The sequence below is a fragment of the Pavona decussata genome, unplaced genomic scaffold (genome assembly GCF_977016875.1).
Source record: "Pavona decussata unplaced genomic scaffold, jaPavDecu1.1 SCAFFOLD_9, whole genome shotgun sequence".
Taxonomy (NCBI): Eukaryota; Metazoa; Cnidaria; class Anthozoa; order Scleractinia; family Agariciidae; genus Pavona; species Pavona decussata.
This window is the reverse complement of record NW_028145432.1, coordinates 3,244,535-3,258,971: the sequence shown is the minus strand read 5'-3', so window position 1 is coordinate 3,258,971 and position 14,437 is coordinate 3,244,535. Positions and strand designations below refer to the sequence as shown.

Sequence of the window (14,437 nt, the reverse complement as noted above, 5' to 3'; positions counted from 1 at the left end):
ATTACGCGGCCACTATCACGAATCTTCAGATTGTTTTGAATACCCACAAAAACATCCCTACTTAAATTAAGCTACACCAAAAAATACTTGTCAAATTTATCCTACGCAAAAAGATCCCGGAATCGAAAATTTCAATCAATCAAAAAATCCTTCGATCATCTCCTTCCTTGAAATCCAGAGTTCCCCCGGGACTACAACTGACTTAGAAGAGCAGAGTTGGAACGGGCTATGACAACTTGTTTTATCTCTTTGCACGTACCTGCTTGATGTTATCACTCCCTGCCCATTCAAGTTAGTCCATTCATAAACCATCATGCATCACAGGATAACTCATGCTCGCATGTCTATACTTTCAGTATGTCAAGGGCTGAAATACCCAAATTTACCTGGGAAACCCTCTCACAAGAGGTTTTCGTCCGACGTCCAGATACCGGCAATCAGGTTATTCAAACATAGCGTCACCGACCGTGATATTGACAGTCTGACTTAAACAAAGTAACAACATCTCTCCGCTTAAAATTGAATCGCACATACCAAACTCACAATCCTTTCCTATCTATTTCACCTCAATTCTTTCATTTTTACCTTGTGGTTGTGTTTTTAGCAAACACGAAATTATGTGAACATTTTAAGCCTAGTGAGCTTTTCGTGAGCTTTCAGGTGTCTCAATGGTTTCGTTGATTCTTGGTAGATCAGTTCGAAATTACCAAGAGAGAAAATGCCCCGGTAACATTCGGTTATGTTGTACAAGTGATATTTTTAGGTGGTGTATTGCGGTTTTGATTATTATAATAAATAAGTTTGAATTGTGACGCGCCTTCATGACAGAATCTTAGCTAAAGGAATTAATTTTTTTAGGGAAAATCAAGGAGAAATAAAATGTTGCATTGTAAGAGGGTAACGCGTTTCTGTGACTAAATTTCACCATAGTTAGTAAGAATTGGATAATAAAAGTGTCGGTAACGTCAAATGATGGTGCTATAATATATTTTTTGGTTTAGATCATTCTCGTCCCCAGAGCCTCTTTTCCCTCTTAGCCGGTGGGGACTTCGTTCCCAGCCTCTGGCGGCTAAGAGGACCAGGCGGCTCTGGGGACTAGTTTATAATAGATGAAAGTTTGGCAGGTCAAACTCGTACAACAGATAATGAAAACGCTGCCAGGTTATTTCACCGACACTTTGTTACCTATACCTATTTCCTTTAACGATAAAAGAGCAATCTTATGACTCAAACCCGCAAACACGAATGTGACTGACGGTGATGAAATGTTTTCCCAGAAGTGGGCCAACATTTTAAAATGTGGCATTTTCTTTCTCCTTCTTTCCACAAAGATGTCCAATACTGCTGAGCCTGGTAAATCTTTCTCTTAAAGGAGCATTGTCAAGGTTTTTTTTACTATGTTTGGGTTAAAACTGCACAAACGCTTGACAAAGAACCTTTGCTCCAAAAGTAAATCGCTCTTAGAACACCAAGAAGAAAATATCAAATGATTTCATAAAGAAAAAAAAAACCAAAAGCAGTTTCTAGTGATCGCTCCTAGTACATAGGGAAAAAACTTGAAAAGACTGGCCAATTTTTTCAAGTTGTAATCCAGTTCCATCCTGGCCATTTGCAGCCAAAGCTAACTAATACTAGTTCCTTTGCACTAACAGAGTAACTGTTAACAAAATTGGACTATTATTTTAACGTTTCCATTCACAAAAATATGTTTAATGGCTGTTCAAAGGGAGACACTAAAAATTGGTGACACAGCCCCTTTAAAGGTTGATACAGGGTATTCAGTTCCAGGACAAAAAAATGTTAATGGTTACAGAGAAGTCACCGCAAATTTTGAGATCACCGTTTGGCTTGACAATAGGAACTCAGGTTGTGAGGCCCACTCGAGGTGTCTTACGTGACTTTGTCGATCATACAGCTGTTTCGACAAAGGTTGTTCAAAAAACCGTAAAAGCGAACGCAACAATGTCGAAAGGTAGTCTGGGAAATACCCAATAAATTTCAATTAAAGCTCAGAACAGAACCCATACGACCGTACAGTGAAGAAATGGCGGGCAATATGGATTCTGAGATTTTATTGAAATTTATTGGGTATTTTCCAGACCACCTTTCGGCATTGTTGCGTACGCTTTTTCGGACAACCTTTGTTAAAATAGCTGTATTCTCCGCTGATACTATCGAACTCAGTGACCGCATTGCAAAAGGTACTACAAGAGGTGTGGTGAACATAGAATTGACATTTTTCACACGTGTTCGAAAAGATGATTGGCTAAGGTCGCCGTAAGGCTCACATTCAGGATTTTCGATAAAACACAACTGTTTAATGTCCTTAGGCTGTTACTGTCACAATCATAGCTGGAAAATGACTTTCTCTTTTCGCACGAGGTATTTTTTCAATCCATGGCTTTGGGCGTCAATAGCTAGTCGTATGTTTGAAGAAGGGTAACGTTTTTGTGTAATGAAGGGCTAACTGTAAAACGTTGGCAATAAAGTTTAAAAACCGAGACTGAAAGACAAAGATTTAAAGCGTACTGTAAGAAAAGTAAGAACATGTAAGTAAGTAAATCCTTTATTTAAAGAGGGTAGCACTAAATAGTAAACAACGCTAATGAACTTGTGGCCCTCTGACTACAGTCTTACAGTCTAAACATATCTCCGAGGAGACCTCTCAGTTTGAGCCCGGGGGTTTCTAAAGGTCTCCTCACCACTTCTTACTTCTTCTTTGACCATTATTATTCACTGTAAACTTAGGTAAGATCCTAGTCTATTATTCACTGTAACTTTCTATGAAAGCTACAGAGGTTAAAACTATGTACAACAATATCAACAATATTCTACTATGGATAAAAATACTGCAATCTTTTAAAATTGTACCAGACGGAATTTGAACCCATGACCTTCCGCACATTGGTCTGATGCTCCAATCGCTAAGCTGTTGAGAACTCGTGGAGAGCCATAAGCTAGGATCATATGTGACATATGTCGATAGTCACATAATTCTACTATTTTAGTTTAGTGTGAAAATTAGGCGTACGGGTACTTGATTTGGTCCGAAAAATATTTTCAGTTATTTTGATCACAGTTAACATCTAAATACACAAGCTTACACTGTATTGCATTTTCAGCTTCATGATTCATATTATGATTATTAGTCTACCCAACAAGCAAATAACTAAATAAACAAAAAATCAGTTGCGCAAATGAAATTCACGAAAATTTGCGCTTGCATGCTGGTATTCTATTGTTGGTAATATTGCGCAGCACTTGAACCAGGAGCTCTTTCACGCGCACAAACGGTCACTTGGTACAACAGTTTTTCTTTGTTCAAACCCTTTCAGTTTGTTAAATATTTATCAGTGCCAAAATAAGTTTGACGTAATTCCATCGAAATCTTGAAGATCGAACAAGGAAGTGAATATTTCACAGAATTGTTTTGGTTTCTGTAGAATGAAAAAAATCGAAACATTACTGGCTTTCAACTTCAGAAATGCCAGAAAGTGACAGCAGTACAAGGTAAGCTACTCAGTTTCACAGAGAATCATTTTGCGCTACCAGGTAGTGTTTCATTGGGTTGGCTTCGTTTTGTCTTTATTCGGAAATACTGTAGAACGCAGTAAACCAAAGAGTAACAGAAGGGCAAACTAATTTTCTTCCCTAAAATTCTTTGTTAACAGAAAGCTAACCAACAAAAATCAAGAGACGAATTTAAGTATTTTTCTGAATCAGTTTGACGCATGACACTTGCCAGAAATGTGAAATTATGGTAATCCTATTTGACCCATAGCTTAAACACCCTGCTTGTATGATGACCTTTGAAGAGGGTCCTTATGAAGTACCTGTTATGAGCCAGACATGAAAATCAGTTCGTGTAAATCTGAACATTAACGTGAAGATGGAGAAACTGTCGCATAAAGCCGTTGTTATACTCTTCCACTTTGTCGTTACATGCCAGGGCCATTTCGAACGATTTTTTCAGCTGGAGATCGGGTTATTGACTGCTCTTGTTTTTTAATTAGACTTCCTGACATCTCTATTACACACATACCAAACTTTGTTTCTTGTCATCTGTTTTCTCATAGCTGACGGAGACCGTAACCAACATATGGTTATTCTCAACAAAAGATGACAGCCACAAGATACAAATTCTTCCTTATGCTATTGCTGTGGGTTGTTGACGGGTCATCCATGACTACAGCCGGTATGTTACAGCTTCCCCTTCGAACATATTGCTGTATGATGTCCCAGCGACAACATTTTATGTAATATGCGCTGTCATAACACTGATTTCATTTTATTCTCACCGCAGATCAGAATGATAGTTCTTCTAATGAGGTTGCTCGGCAATTCATTCTTCCACCAAGGGTCCGACAAATGCCAATATCAGGCAGAGTGACAAACAATAACCCATCCTTGCTAGCCTTCAATGGACTTCCAGGGGCAGGTACTGAGGTCACCGCACAACAGGTTGAGGACCAAATTGACCAACTGAATCAGCTCAGTCAACAGCTTCGCGCATTACCCCAGAATACAGCCATTGAGCAAGCTACCACAGGACAACAGGTTCCCCTCACCAGCCGATACGTTCAACAGACCAGCAGAGTAGCGCCCGAGACTAGCTTTGGACGACCTTTAGGAGTTGATGCGAGCTATCTAAGAAATATAGCTGGAAATCCATTAACAGGACCTAATGGACTAACAAAAGATGTTCTTTCAGACTTGATGTTCGGCGATCTCAAAAGTTTGGCTTATTCGGGTGGTGTAACCAATTATAACAATCCAGTGGAAGAAAGTTCACTTTCCCCTCAAACCCCTGGAAATTCCGCGTTAACTGGATCATTAGGAAAGCCGGGTCTTGGACTTCCACTTCCACCGAATGAAAAGATGGTTTTTAATGATCTACCTACCGATGAGCTGAATAATCTAAAAGATTTATCCAATTTGCGATCGAGACATCACACTAAAACCAGGCAAAAGAAGAAAGGTAGAAAATCAGATGCTGTTACAAAGCTTTTGCTGTCATTGCTGGTTGACAAGTTAAAAGACATATACGAAATGGACAAAGTTAACAGCACTCAAATTAAACCTGTCAAAATGGACTCGTTGACAATAGGAAAAATCGAAAACACCTTGAGAGAACGTAGTCAACCTAAAACCAACAAAATGCATTCCGAAAAGGATGGTGAAAAAGGCACAAGATTGATGGAAAATTTTGAAACTAATCTTTCCTTCCCGTTAACGATTTCTGATAAGAAAGCCCCTCAAGTTTCCTTAGTGGACTTTCCGAAAAACAGGGACAATTTGTCAATCGATGTCGACACTAAAAACATCGAGAACATAATAAACGGTATTGAAAATGGCAACACGATACGAAATGAAAATAACAGCTCACAAATTAAGGGCAGTAATGTTTATCCGGGAAACAACCCACAGGAGACTTCCCAGAAGATAACGAAAACAATCAACAACGATAACATTAATCTTCTTAACAAGGAATCAGGATCTGAGTTCCATCGAGTGAAACTAGATCCTGATGTCGGTGAAATAGGTAAAAGTGGAACTATACCGAGCATCTCAGACTATCACCCTAAAATGGATGCTGCAGGGACGAAAGATACTCCCGTAAGAATGTTTGATGTTCATACAGACAAAGCTACGGTATCAGCCTTGCCTACTTTTTCCATTTCATCTATACTAAACCAAGAAATCCCTGGAAATGTTAAAGGAAGCGACCGAATTCTAAACGAGGAAGCGTTAGGGGACGTAAATCCTGGATCAAATTCGCCAACAACAAAAGTACAAGCCACTTCTTCTGCAATCGATGAAAACAAAGCTGCTTCAACATACACTGGTGAAACTGAAACCACTAATTATCTGGAAGCATCCAGAGTTCTCGGAGCTGTATTTAACAAGGTGAAGGACCCACTGGCTAGAAAAAGTGTTGAAGTTGCTATCAAAGCCATGTTGAAGTTGATGAAATCAGATAGCACTTATTCTAAGAAGCAGACGGTACCATCAATGAAAAAATTATGGATTCTTCAAGAAAAGGTGAGGAGCCTGATGAAAACGTTACGTCAGCTTTCAAATGCTGTCGTTGAAGAAAACAAGGAACTTTCAAGAAAGAAGAAACGACTTTTGCGTACCAAGCACAAGTTCTTTAGAAAAAGGATTCCACATAGACATTCAAGTTACTACCACAAGCCTCATCGCGTACATTAGTGGCGTAGGAGGATATATTCAAAACACGAGCTGTGTCACACGAACGAACGCAAAATTTTCAAGAGTTTTGTTCCACTTCTCGTCCTTATCACTACGTATTTTATACACAGAGGACACCACGCGTGACTGTAAGCAGCGCTACAGCACAGTCGTACATGTAATCATATACGTTATTATATATCAAAGCACGCTTTTTCCAAGTAAAATAATTTTTGATATGTATCGTGTATGCTTGTTTGAATAATGAAACAATAATGGACTCTTTTTGGGGTGAATTGACTGACTTGATTGCTAATGTTCTATTAACCGTAAACTTGATATGCCTTACGTTTCAACTGGTGAAGAGGAAAAAGAAGAGAGGAAATATCCAGACGTTTTATTGCCACAATTCAAGAAATAAAGGAATCAGCAATTAAAAATCTTCAGCAAGTGTGGTGTAATGTTAGCCTTAAGCTATTGAACCCACACCAACGTTGCTACATCAAACATATCTCGTCTGAGGGTGTTTTTAAATAATCGCCAGCTTTTTGTGTAATTTCGTCAATAAATAACAATAACAACAAGTCTTTTTTTACGCACAGTTAAAAATTCGTGAGGTCAATACAATATAAAACTGCAAGAGAAACTATCAATATCCAGAATGGATAAATGTGTGACCATGTATATCTTCCATGAATGCCATGTCTCAAGCGTAAAGGAGAAAGTCACTCCAGAAAACGTGTATTTTTTTTAAACCACCAATAAAAGTTCACACTGGGTTGAGTTCACGGCTTACGATTGTCTCCGTTCCTGAAGTACATCCGATCATCGAAATTCCTCTCCAGTAATATCAACATTGACCGTCGTCATTTTGAATAACACTTAGTAGCCTGACCGCTTTTTTGTGACGTCACTCCGTCCACCGAATCTGGCGCGAATCTCAAACGTGGTTAGTCACATTGATGTACCTATTTTTCCGCGATAAATTTTATTTTTCGTTATGGACTGAAATAACAGATTGTAATAAAAGATTAGTTCGAAAGAGGCAAAGAAAGGGATGTATACATAAATGCCTGTAAAAACGAGAGCTTAGCAAAGAAGTTGCTCGACCAGCTTTGCATTGCCGCGAAGAGAAATTTGGGATGTCGAGGGAACTTCAAAATGTGTTTGGCTGCAGTGAAGATTGTACCGAAGACTACCTTGAAATATCATAATAATGTAAGCTATGAAAAACTTCAGAATAAAGCATTGTTACCGATTCTGCAATGGAGAGGGTACAGACTGCAACAATGGAAATTGCAGCTTCTTATTAACACAGCTCGCCGAAAGACAAACCATTTTAAAAAAACTCTTCATTTTCGGTGTTACGTGAAATGCTTAAGTAATACACCGCCAAGCAGTAAATAGAATTAGAGATAGATGAAACACACAAATGTAAAACAAAAATGATCGAAATTCGTAAAATAATTTTTAAAACGATTCTCAATTAACAAATTACCACATGTTGAGTACAAATCGTACCGTTTCATCTTGTTTTCCGACTCCAGCTTTTCTCAACAACAAAGGCATTCTCTTAGGGGTTGGCATAACTTCACAAAATTCACAGGTGCCTTGTAGTCACTCTTTATTTTTACTATCTTCCTTTTCTTCAAACATGCGTTAACGTTGACGGTTTAGCAATGTTCCAATGGACGGAATGACGTCACGGAAAGGCTGCCAGACTACTGAGTGCTAATCAAAATGGTGGCGCTCAATTTGAATTTTGGGCTACTTCGAAATCGAATTTCGTATGGATCGGATCCACTTCACAAGCTCACAAAACGGTGAGTAACTCAACTCAGTGTGTGCTTGTTATTGGTGGATTAGACAAATACATTATTTCGCCTGGCTAAGATTACAGGTAGGCTGTTCCAGAGAGCTGAACTGCTACAGCTAAAGCTCTTTTTTAAGTAATTTGTTCGTGGCTAAGGAACAACTTATTTGTTCCCACAATCCCTTAAGGAGTAGCATGTTTTGTTACCATGACAGCCGGTAGCAGGTAGCGGTAGCAGGTTGTTAAATGACCCGTCCGAAGAGCATTTTTTTTACATTGGCGGTTGAGTGAAGTTTGATTGGCTATCGATGAAATACCAAACACTTGGCATATCCTGTTTATAACTTTGAAAAGGGAACACAGTCACTTTTTTTTCATCTAAGGAACGACTTCAGCGATGAGTTATGGAGTTTGTGTTACAAACAGAGCAATTTTAGGAAGAAACCATTGCAAATTAACTTTACGTATCATTCTATCTGGGTTAAAGCCAGTTGGAGCGGACTAAACCATGCATAACGAATGCGCTGTTTCTTACATCATTTAGTTGACCGCAAATGCCATCAGTATCGTACGACCAGAAAACGTTCGGGAAAAAAACTATGGGACCAAAATAAATACAGGATTTCTCTTAAAAGTTGGTGCAAGAATGGGAACATGCGTGGTTTGTCGTTCTGGTCCGTGTGACCAAAACTAAATGGTAAGAAGAACATTTCTGTTCCAAGAAAAGCAGTTAAAACAATCCACCAAAAGGAGTTATATTTCCGCCCGAGACGCTATTTAAGGTGAAATGTAATCAAAAAGTTATGGCAATAATTTATCATCTATTACAAACATAACTCAATTTTGGCAATTGGAGTTAAATAACCTCTTAAACACGAGTTAAATTTCTGTTTCGATGATTTTACCTTAATATAATCTTTAACTCTCATATTTAAACAAGAACTATCAGAATTTAGATTTCTTTCACCGAATTATTCTTTTATGTATCATACAGTATTTTTCACGAATTATATTAGTCTGTTTTTTTCTAAGAGTCCCCCTTCGTAATTAGAGAAACTTGTAATAAGGCAACCAACCTAAATGTCAATAAAGCCAGCCACTATAAGCCTAAGGCACCAAACATTATACTCTATGAGCTGTGACAAACAGGATTTGCGCTCTGCCTCATTAACAAATCTGTCTTTCTTGATATTGTTTTTGCAGTGAACTACCATAATGAAGCTACTGGTTACCACGTTTGTCTTAATTGCGTGCTATATCCTGTTTTCGAAAGGTAATATAACTTACTTGCATCGAACACGTTTATGTACCTTTTTCGAAATTAGCCGACAGCGATGGTTTGCAAATCATAAACGGTAAACGATGCTCTGATGTACTCTCTGCTCTGCTTTCCCTAGGGTTCCCGAAACATAAGGACAGATTCAGAAAAACGAACAAACTCACTCACTTCTTTCAAGAAAACAACAAGGTATCTACATTAGCAAAGAAAAGGAACAACCAGAGGGGTGACAAGCGCTTAACAAAGATTAAAATTCTCACAGGACACAAAGACAGCTTGAATGAATCTAGAGTAAAGAACACGAGCCATGTTGTAAGGCATAAATCAAGTCATCCAAAATATACTCAAGATGAAAAGAAACAAAGAGCAGTCATTCAAAAATTGTTGTGCAAACTTTTCAACCAGGAAAAACAGGAAGAGTCCTGCAAAGATCAACACCATTCAAAGAAAGCGATGATATGGCCAACAAAAATGTTGCCTTGGCTAAAAAACGTTCTCATAAACAAACTGAATCGTGGAGAAAATCACTTTTCCTCACTGGACAACATGGAGGATCCTGCGGAGTCACTTTTTGGGGGCGAATCGATAAATAGCGTCACAGAAAACTGGGATGGAAATCCACTTCTAGTGCACAGAAAGCATCGCCATGGCTTTAAAATGGTTCCTTTATTAAAGACTTTGAAAGCAAAACTCTTTGGAGAAAGACAGCCTAATAATTTCGGAAGCCTTAGCGAAGCGTTAAATGGTGACGGAATGAATGGATTTGGACCTATTCCAACACAAGGTAGTTCGCATCTTATGGGACAAATACTGAGGCAGGCTTTAGGAAATTCCGACAGGAATACAGTTTTGAATGAAATGAGACAGGAGTTCCTTCTGGCCGGCAACCACCCAGAAAGTGAAGGTAACGAAGGATTTGAAGATTTGACGGGAAGAAATAACCTTGCTCAACTCAACAGCGGTCTTCAGCAGGGATCCCCGATTATGACGGAACCCATTCAAGGCACTGGTCTTGGACAGTTAGGTGGCATAAATATGCTGCAAGGAAATTTAAGAACACCACTCATGGAGCAACCTATTCACGCCCAGATGTTAGACAACGGCGCCATAGCACCGATGCCAAGACAGCCTGAAGGTGGCTCACCTTTAAAAGCTGCACCCCTCTTAGGTGGCTTACCATTTGGGAGGTCTCCTGTCAGTGGAAACCCACTTAGGATGTCGTCGTTGTCTGGCACACCGATCAGCCTTCCAACATCACGAAGTTCTCCGCTTCAAAGTTTTTTCTCAGAAGTACCGTCTAGAGAGGGTTCCCTCCTACAAAGAGCAGGTGGGTTTGACTCTCCAATATCCCCGTCAATGATGCATCACACATCCGCAAACCCCACTCAGCGGATGTATACTGAGAGCGAAGAAGAGTTGCCTGATTCCACAGCACAGGAAGACAACTTTATAGAACGAAACGAACCCGAGCAAAGGCTTTCTCAACGGCCTAAGCCACTTGGCAATAACCTGGTTATGGAAGAAATAAGCGACAATATGGCTCGCGGAGGAAACCGTCCATTGCAAGAAAACCCGGATGTAGATCGCTTAATGAAGCTGCAGTCGAGCTTTCGCTCAACAGAGAGCCCTACCAGTACACGATTCTCTCGTCTCGGACTGCGACTGCCAACAAGCTCTAATTCAATAGGAATGACCTCTATTTTGTCAAAAGATATTGATTCCATAAATTTCGACGATTTAGATGCTCAGCGTTCTTTGTCATTTAGAAGGGGAAAAGTTTTGAAGAGAGGAAGCAATTCCCATGCGTATCCTGGTAAACAATCTGCCTCAGGACATGATAAAGCTGTGACTAGGTATGCCATAAAGGCAAAACAGGGAAAATGAGCAATATATTTGAATAAACCTGTCCACAGGGAAGTCACTTGGACTCGCGGCTGCGATATGGGGAAGGATGTTTAGAAAGGCCTTGAAAGGCTAACAAATCCCTGAAGGGTAAACACAGTTTTCGAAAGCCGGACTGTTCATGCTTGTACAATAAATAAACTTACCCGACTTCACCGTGCATGTTACAATAGTAATCCTTAGTCAGTCGTTGCGACATGGGCAATAGGAAACATGGGCTTCGACTAAATAAATATTACATTTATCTCAAATATAGTTGAATTACTCACAATGAAGTAGTATTTAGTCTTTTCTGGTCGTTTCTCCCCATTTATTTCTTGTAGAATAGCCCTAATTAACAAGTAACAACGCGCCGTTTGACTCAAAACAAATTTAGCCTGCATAACAAATTCGTCAGCATTCGTTACGGTCTTGGTAACCGTGCGTCCTATTGAAATTCCAGGTGCGGGCGCTTAGCGCGCGAGTGTTAACTGGGGTTTCAATAACACGGCATGGTTACCAAGGCTTAACGATGCATGCTGACGATATAGAATGTTAGGGCTATTTTAATTGACGTAAATGGGGAGAAACGACCAGAAAAGACAAAAGACTACTTCGTTGTGAGTAATACAACTTTATTTGAAATAAATGTAATCTTTATTTAGTCGAAACCAGGAGGGAGAGGTGAACTCGTGGGCTTGGCTCTCCGGATGATACGGGGCATCGTGACGTCACTTCCTGTGAAGCGCGGGATTTTGTCCAGTTTCGAAAATGGTGCTGATAATTTTGCTGCATCAAACGACTTTTTTTTCCAGCAAAGCTCCGGATGGGGTTTGTTTTCTTACTGAGTAGACTTTTAATCTTCTTTTCTTGATATAGGTAAGTGTCTATTTATTTTCAATCCATGAATTATGCTGAAAGTATTGCAGTGAAGAGTTACGTGTACTTGCGCTAATCGGAAAAGCTGAGATTGTCCGCGCCAAAAAAATTACATCTTATCAATCATACAAAGTGCTGGTGAAACTGACATTTGGCTTTGGACGAGGTCAAATCTTAGTGCAAACGTTCCAGTTGAGATTGCTAGGTTATATTCAAATGTAAAAATGATCAGTGCGTTTGTTTCACCGAGTAAAAAAACAGTGAAAATTAGAAGTTTGTGTTTATTGCTGAAACTTGACCTGAGGTAAAAGAATTGGCTTCTAACATTATTACAATGATCAGATAGATACAAAGTGATGATTCAAAGGAACTTATTTTAATTTACCCATGCCATTTAACCTTTGTAAAGAAGACTTTTGCTGAGCAACCTAGAATTTTGAAAAAGCTTGCAAAATATGCGGACGCCCGAGGAAACGGGCTTTCTTTTGAACTGATAACTAATTTTTTGCGAGAAATTTCTCGAAATTTCATACCATATCGCGTACTCCTGAGCTCAGTTTTCTGACTAAACATATTCACAATATCTTCAGCTTTCTCTATATCTCTGATACGGAGACGTCTTGTCAGAGAAATAAACTTATCACCTGAAATGATCCACAAAACAAATGAGCAAGGAGACGATAAATGCTGTCCTTCAGTTGATTTACATTGGTGAGATGATGTAAGAGTAAAAGTTGAGTTGTACTAGTCCAGTGAATAATTGAACCCTCCTTATGTATTCTAAACCTGTGAGAGAAAAACCTATGCATTGCCCCTAGAATTTTGATGTTTAGATACAGAATGTTTGGGCTATTTTGCCTTAAAGCTGGCGTCAGCCGCTCGGCCTCGCAAGGAAAGTCTTGTCATATTTTCCTGTTTTTGTGAGATAATTAAACAAAAAAAGCAAACCCCGTTGTCCATTAACAATTACCATCTGGCATATTACTTTGTACTGAAGGCTTCTTTACAACGTAGCTTTTCCAATAGCTTAAGAAAAAATGTTTTTCGCCTTTCTTTTCGCGAGCGCTCGACCAGACAGTACCGGGGAAATGCGTTTTTATCAAGTTATAAGATAATTGTTTTTAATGGCCAATCGAAAGCTCTAAACCACAGTAAGATCTCACTTTTCCCTCTTTGTTAAATTCTTTTGGATTCTCAACTTATCTTTCTTCAAAGAGACGCAGGCCGTCACTGTTTTGTGGCATTTGCTATCAACCAGTGTGAAACTTTTGCGTGTTTTCATACTTGAAATATTAACTTCACGAGCGATGATGCTGTTTTCATGTATTATGGTAATAGGTTTATACATAGCTATGATTCTTTGATGGCCTGGCGTAGAATTATTTGACTGATTATCCAAGGGAAAAAATTGGCGAGGTTGTAGGTTATCGATCATTCAACCTCGGGTTTTACAGGAAGTAACGTCACGATGGCCTGCATCATCCGGACAAGCAATCCGATTGCGAAAAGCCGAAGTTGACCCCTCCCTCCTGGTCGAAACCCATGTTTCCTATAGCCCATGGTAACGAGTATATTTTTAGTCAGCAAAAAGGAGACTATTTGGTATTTTAGTTATCAGTTTGAAGTGAACACTGCCAAGCCATGGTTTTATTTACGTGGAAACCTTAGACGAGGATTTTGCTGAGAGAAACTATGTGAATTTTGAAGGGGACCGTATTTTCGCGACAATATAAATTAAAACTGGAAGTTTGAATCTGTTATGAATAGCAGGTTGACTTATATGAAACAATAATCACAAGCCTCAAAGCGTGTTTTTACTTTTTTTGACGAACCCCTGTTTGGCGACCACTTTGCATTTCCCAGGGGCTGACCGCGTAAAAGAGGCTCGAATGTACTTCAAGATCGAGGTCAGCTATTTGTCGAGTTAGGATCGTAGTTAGGATGACACTTAGGATCTCTTTCTATTTCTAGGATGCCTTTGATTTTTTCCAAATGCTTCAAGCAGCAATACTTTTGAGAAGGAGAAGCCCGTCAGTAGCTGCTAGCTGCTCAATTTTTTCGGCATCTTTTCGAGGAAAAGTTTACATAGTTTTTCGTTTAACATGAAATTGTTCATTTTCTAATATGTATTTGTAATAACTATATTTACTTTTCAAGACTAGAAGGCGCATTTGGCTATCTACTGAATCAGATCCTGCGCATTACCCGTTGCCCGTTCCCCTTTCACTCGTCATCAAAAGAAATGCAAGCTTTTCTTCTATTTTCTTCTCACTTTAGGGAAAACACTCACTAAAACTAAAAATTTGCCAAAAGAAAAGAATAGGAATACGAAATTATCTTGCAACAGTGTAAATTTTGTTTTTGCTACAATGAATGTGCCATTAAATCGGGGA

General features: G+C 39.1%; 2 protein-coding genes across 2 annotated transcripts; both read left to right on the top strand.

Annotated features, from left to right (window-relative positions):
- The first annotated feature begins 3,383 nt into the window (after nucleotides 1-3,383).
- Nucleotides 3,384-6,626, top strand: LOC146488585 (uncharacterized). Its single transcript, XM_085116657.1, has 3 exons — nucleotides 3,384-3,510; nucleotides 4,077-4,195; nucleotides 4,304-6,626. Exons 2-3 carry the CDS (start codon nucleotides 4,120-4,122, stop codon nucleotides 6,211-6,213), a joined length of 1,986 nt encoding a protein of 661 aa, XP_084972783.1. The 5' UTR covers nucleotides 3,384-3,510; nucleotides 4,077-4,119; the 3' UTR covers nucleotides 6,214-6,626.
- Nucleotides 6,627-8,563: 1,937 nt separating this feature from the next.
- On the top strand, nucleotides 8,564-14,430 carry LOC146488584 (uncharacterized). The gene is made up of 3 exons (XM_085118677.1): nucleotides 8,564-8,702; nucleotides 9,209-9,278; nucleotides 9,403-14,430. The coding sequence occupies exons 2-3, from the start codon at nucleotides 9,221-9,223 to the stop codon at nucleotides 11,166-11,168; spliced, it is 1,824 nt and encodes a 607-aa protein (XP_084974803.1). The 5' UTR covers nucleotides 8,564-8,702; nucleotides 9,209-9,220; the 3' UTR covers nucleotides 11,169-14,430.
- Nucleotides 14,431-14,437: the final 7 nt, after the last annotated feature.

What these genes read in the sequence shown, in the direction of transcription:
- LOC146488584 (XM_085118677.1), top strand. Translation starts at nt 9,221, where the DNA reads ATGAAGCTACTGGTTACCACGTTTGTCTTAATTGCGTGCTATATCCTG. An exon ending in CTATATCCTGTTTTCGAAAG is followed by an intron (nt 9,279 to 9,402) that starts GTAATATAACTT and finishes TGCTTTCCCTAG; the next exon opens with GGTTCCCGAAACATAAGGAC.
- LOC146488585 (XM_085116657.1), top strand. Translation starts at nt 4,120, where the DNA reads ATGACAGCCACAAGATACAAATTCTTCCTTATGCTATTGCTGTGGGTT. An exon ending in GTCATCCATGACTACAGCCG is followed by an intron (nt 4,196 to 4,303) that starts GTATGTTACAGC and finishes TTCTCACCGCAG; the next exon opens with ATCAGAATGATAGTTCTTCT.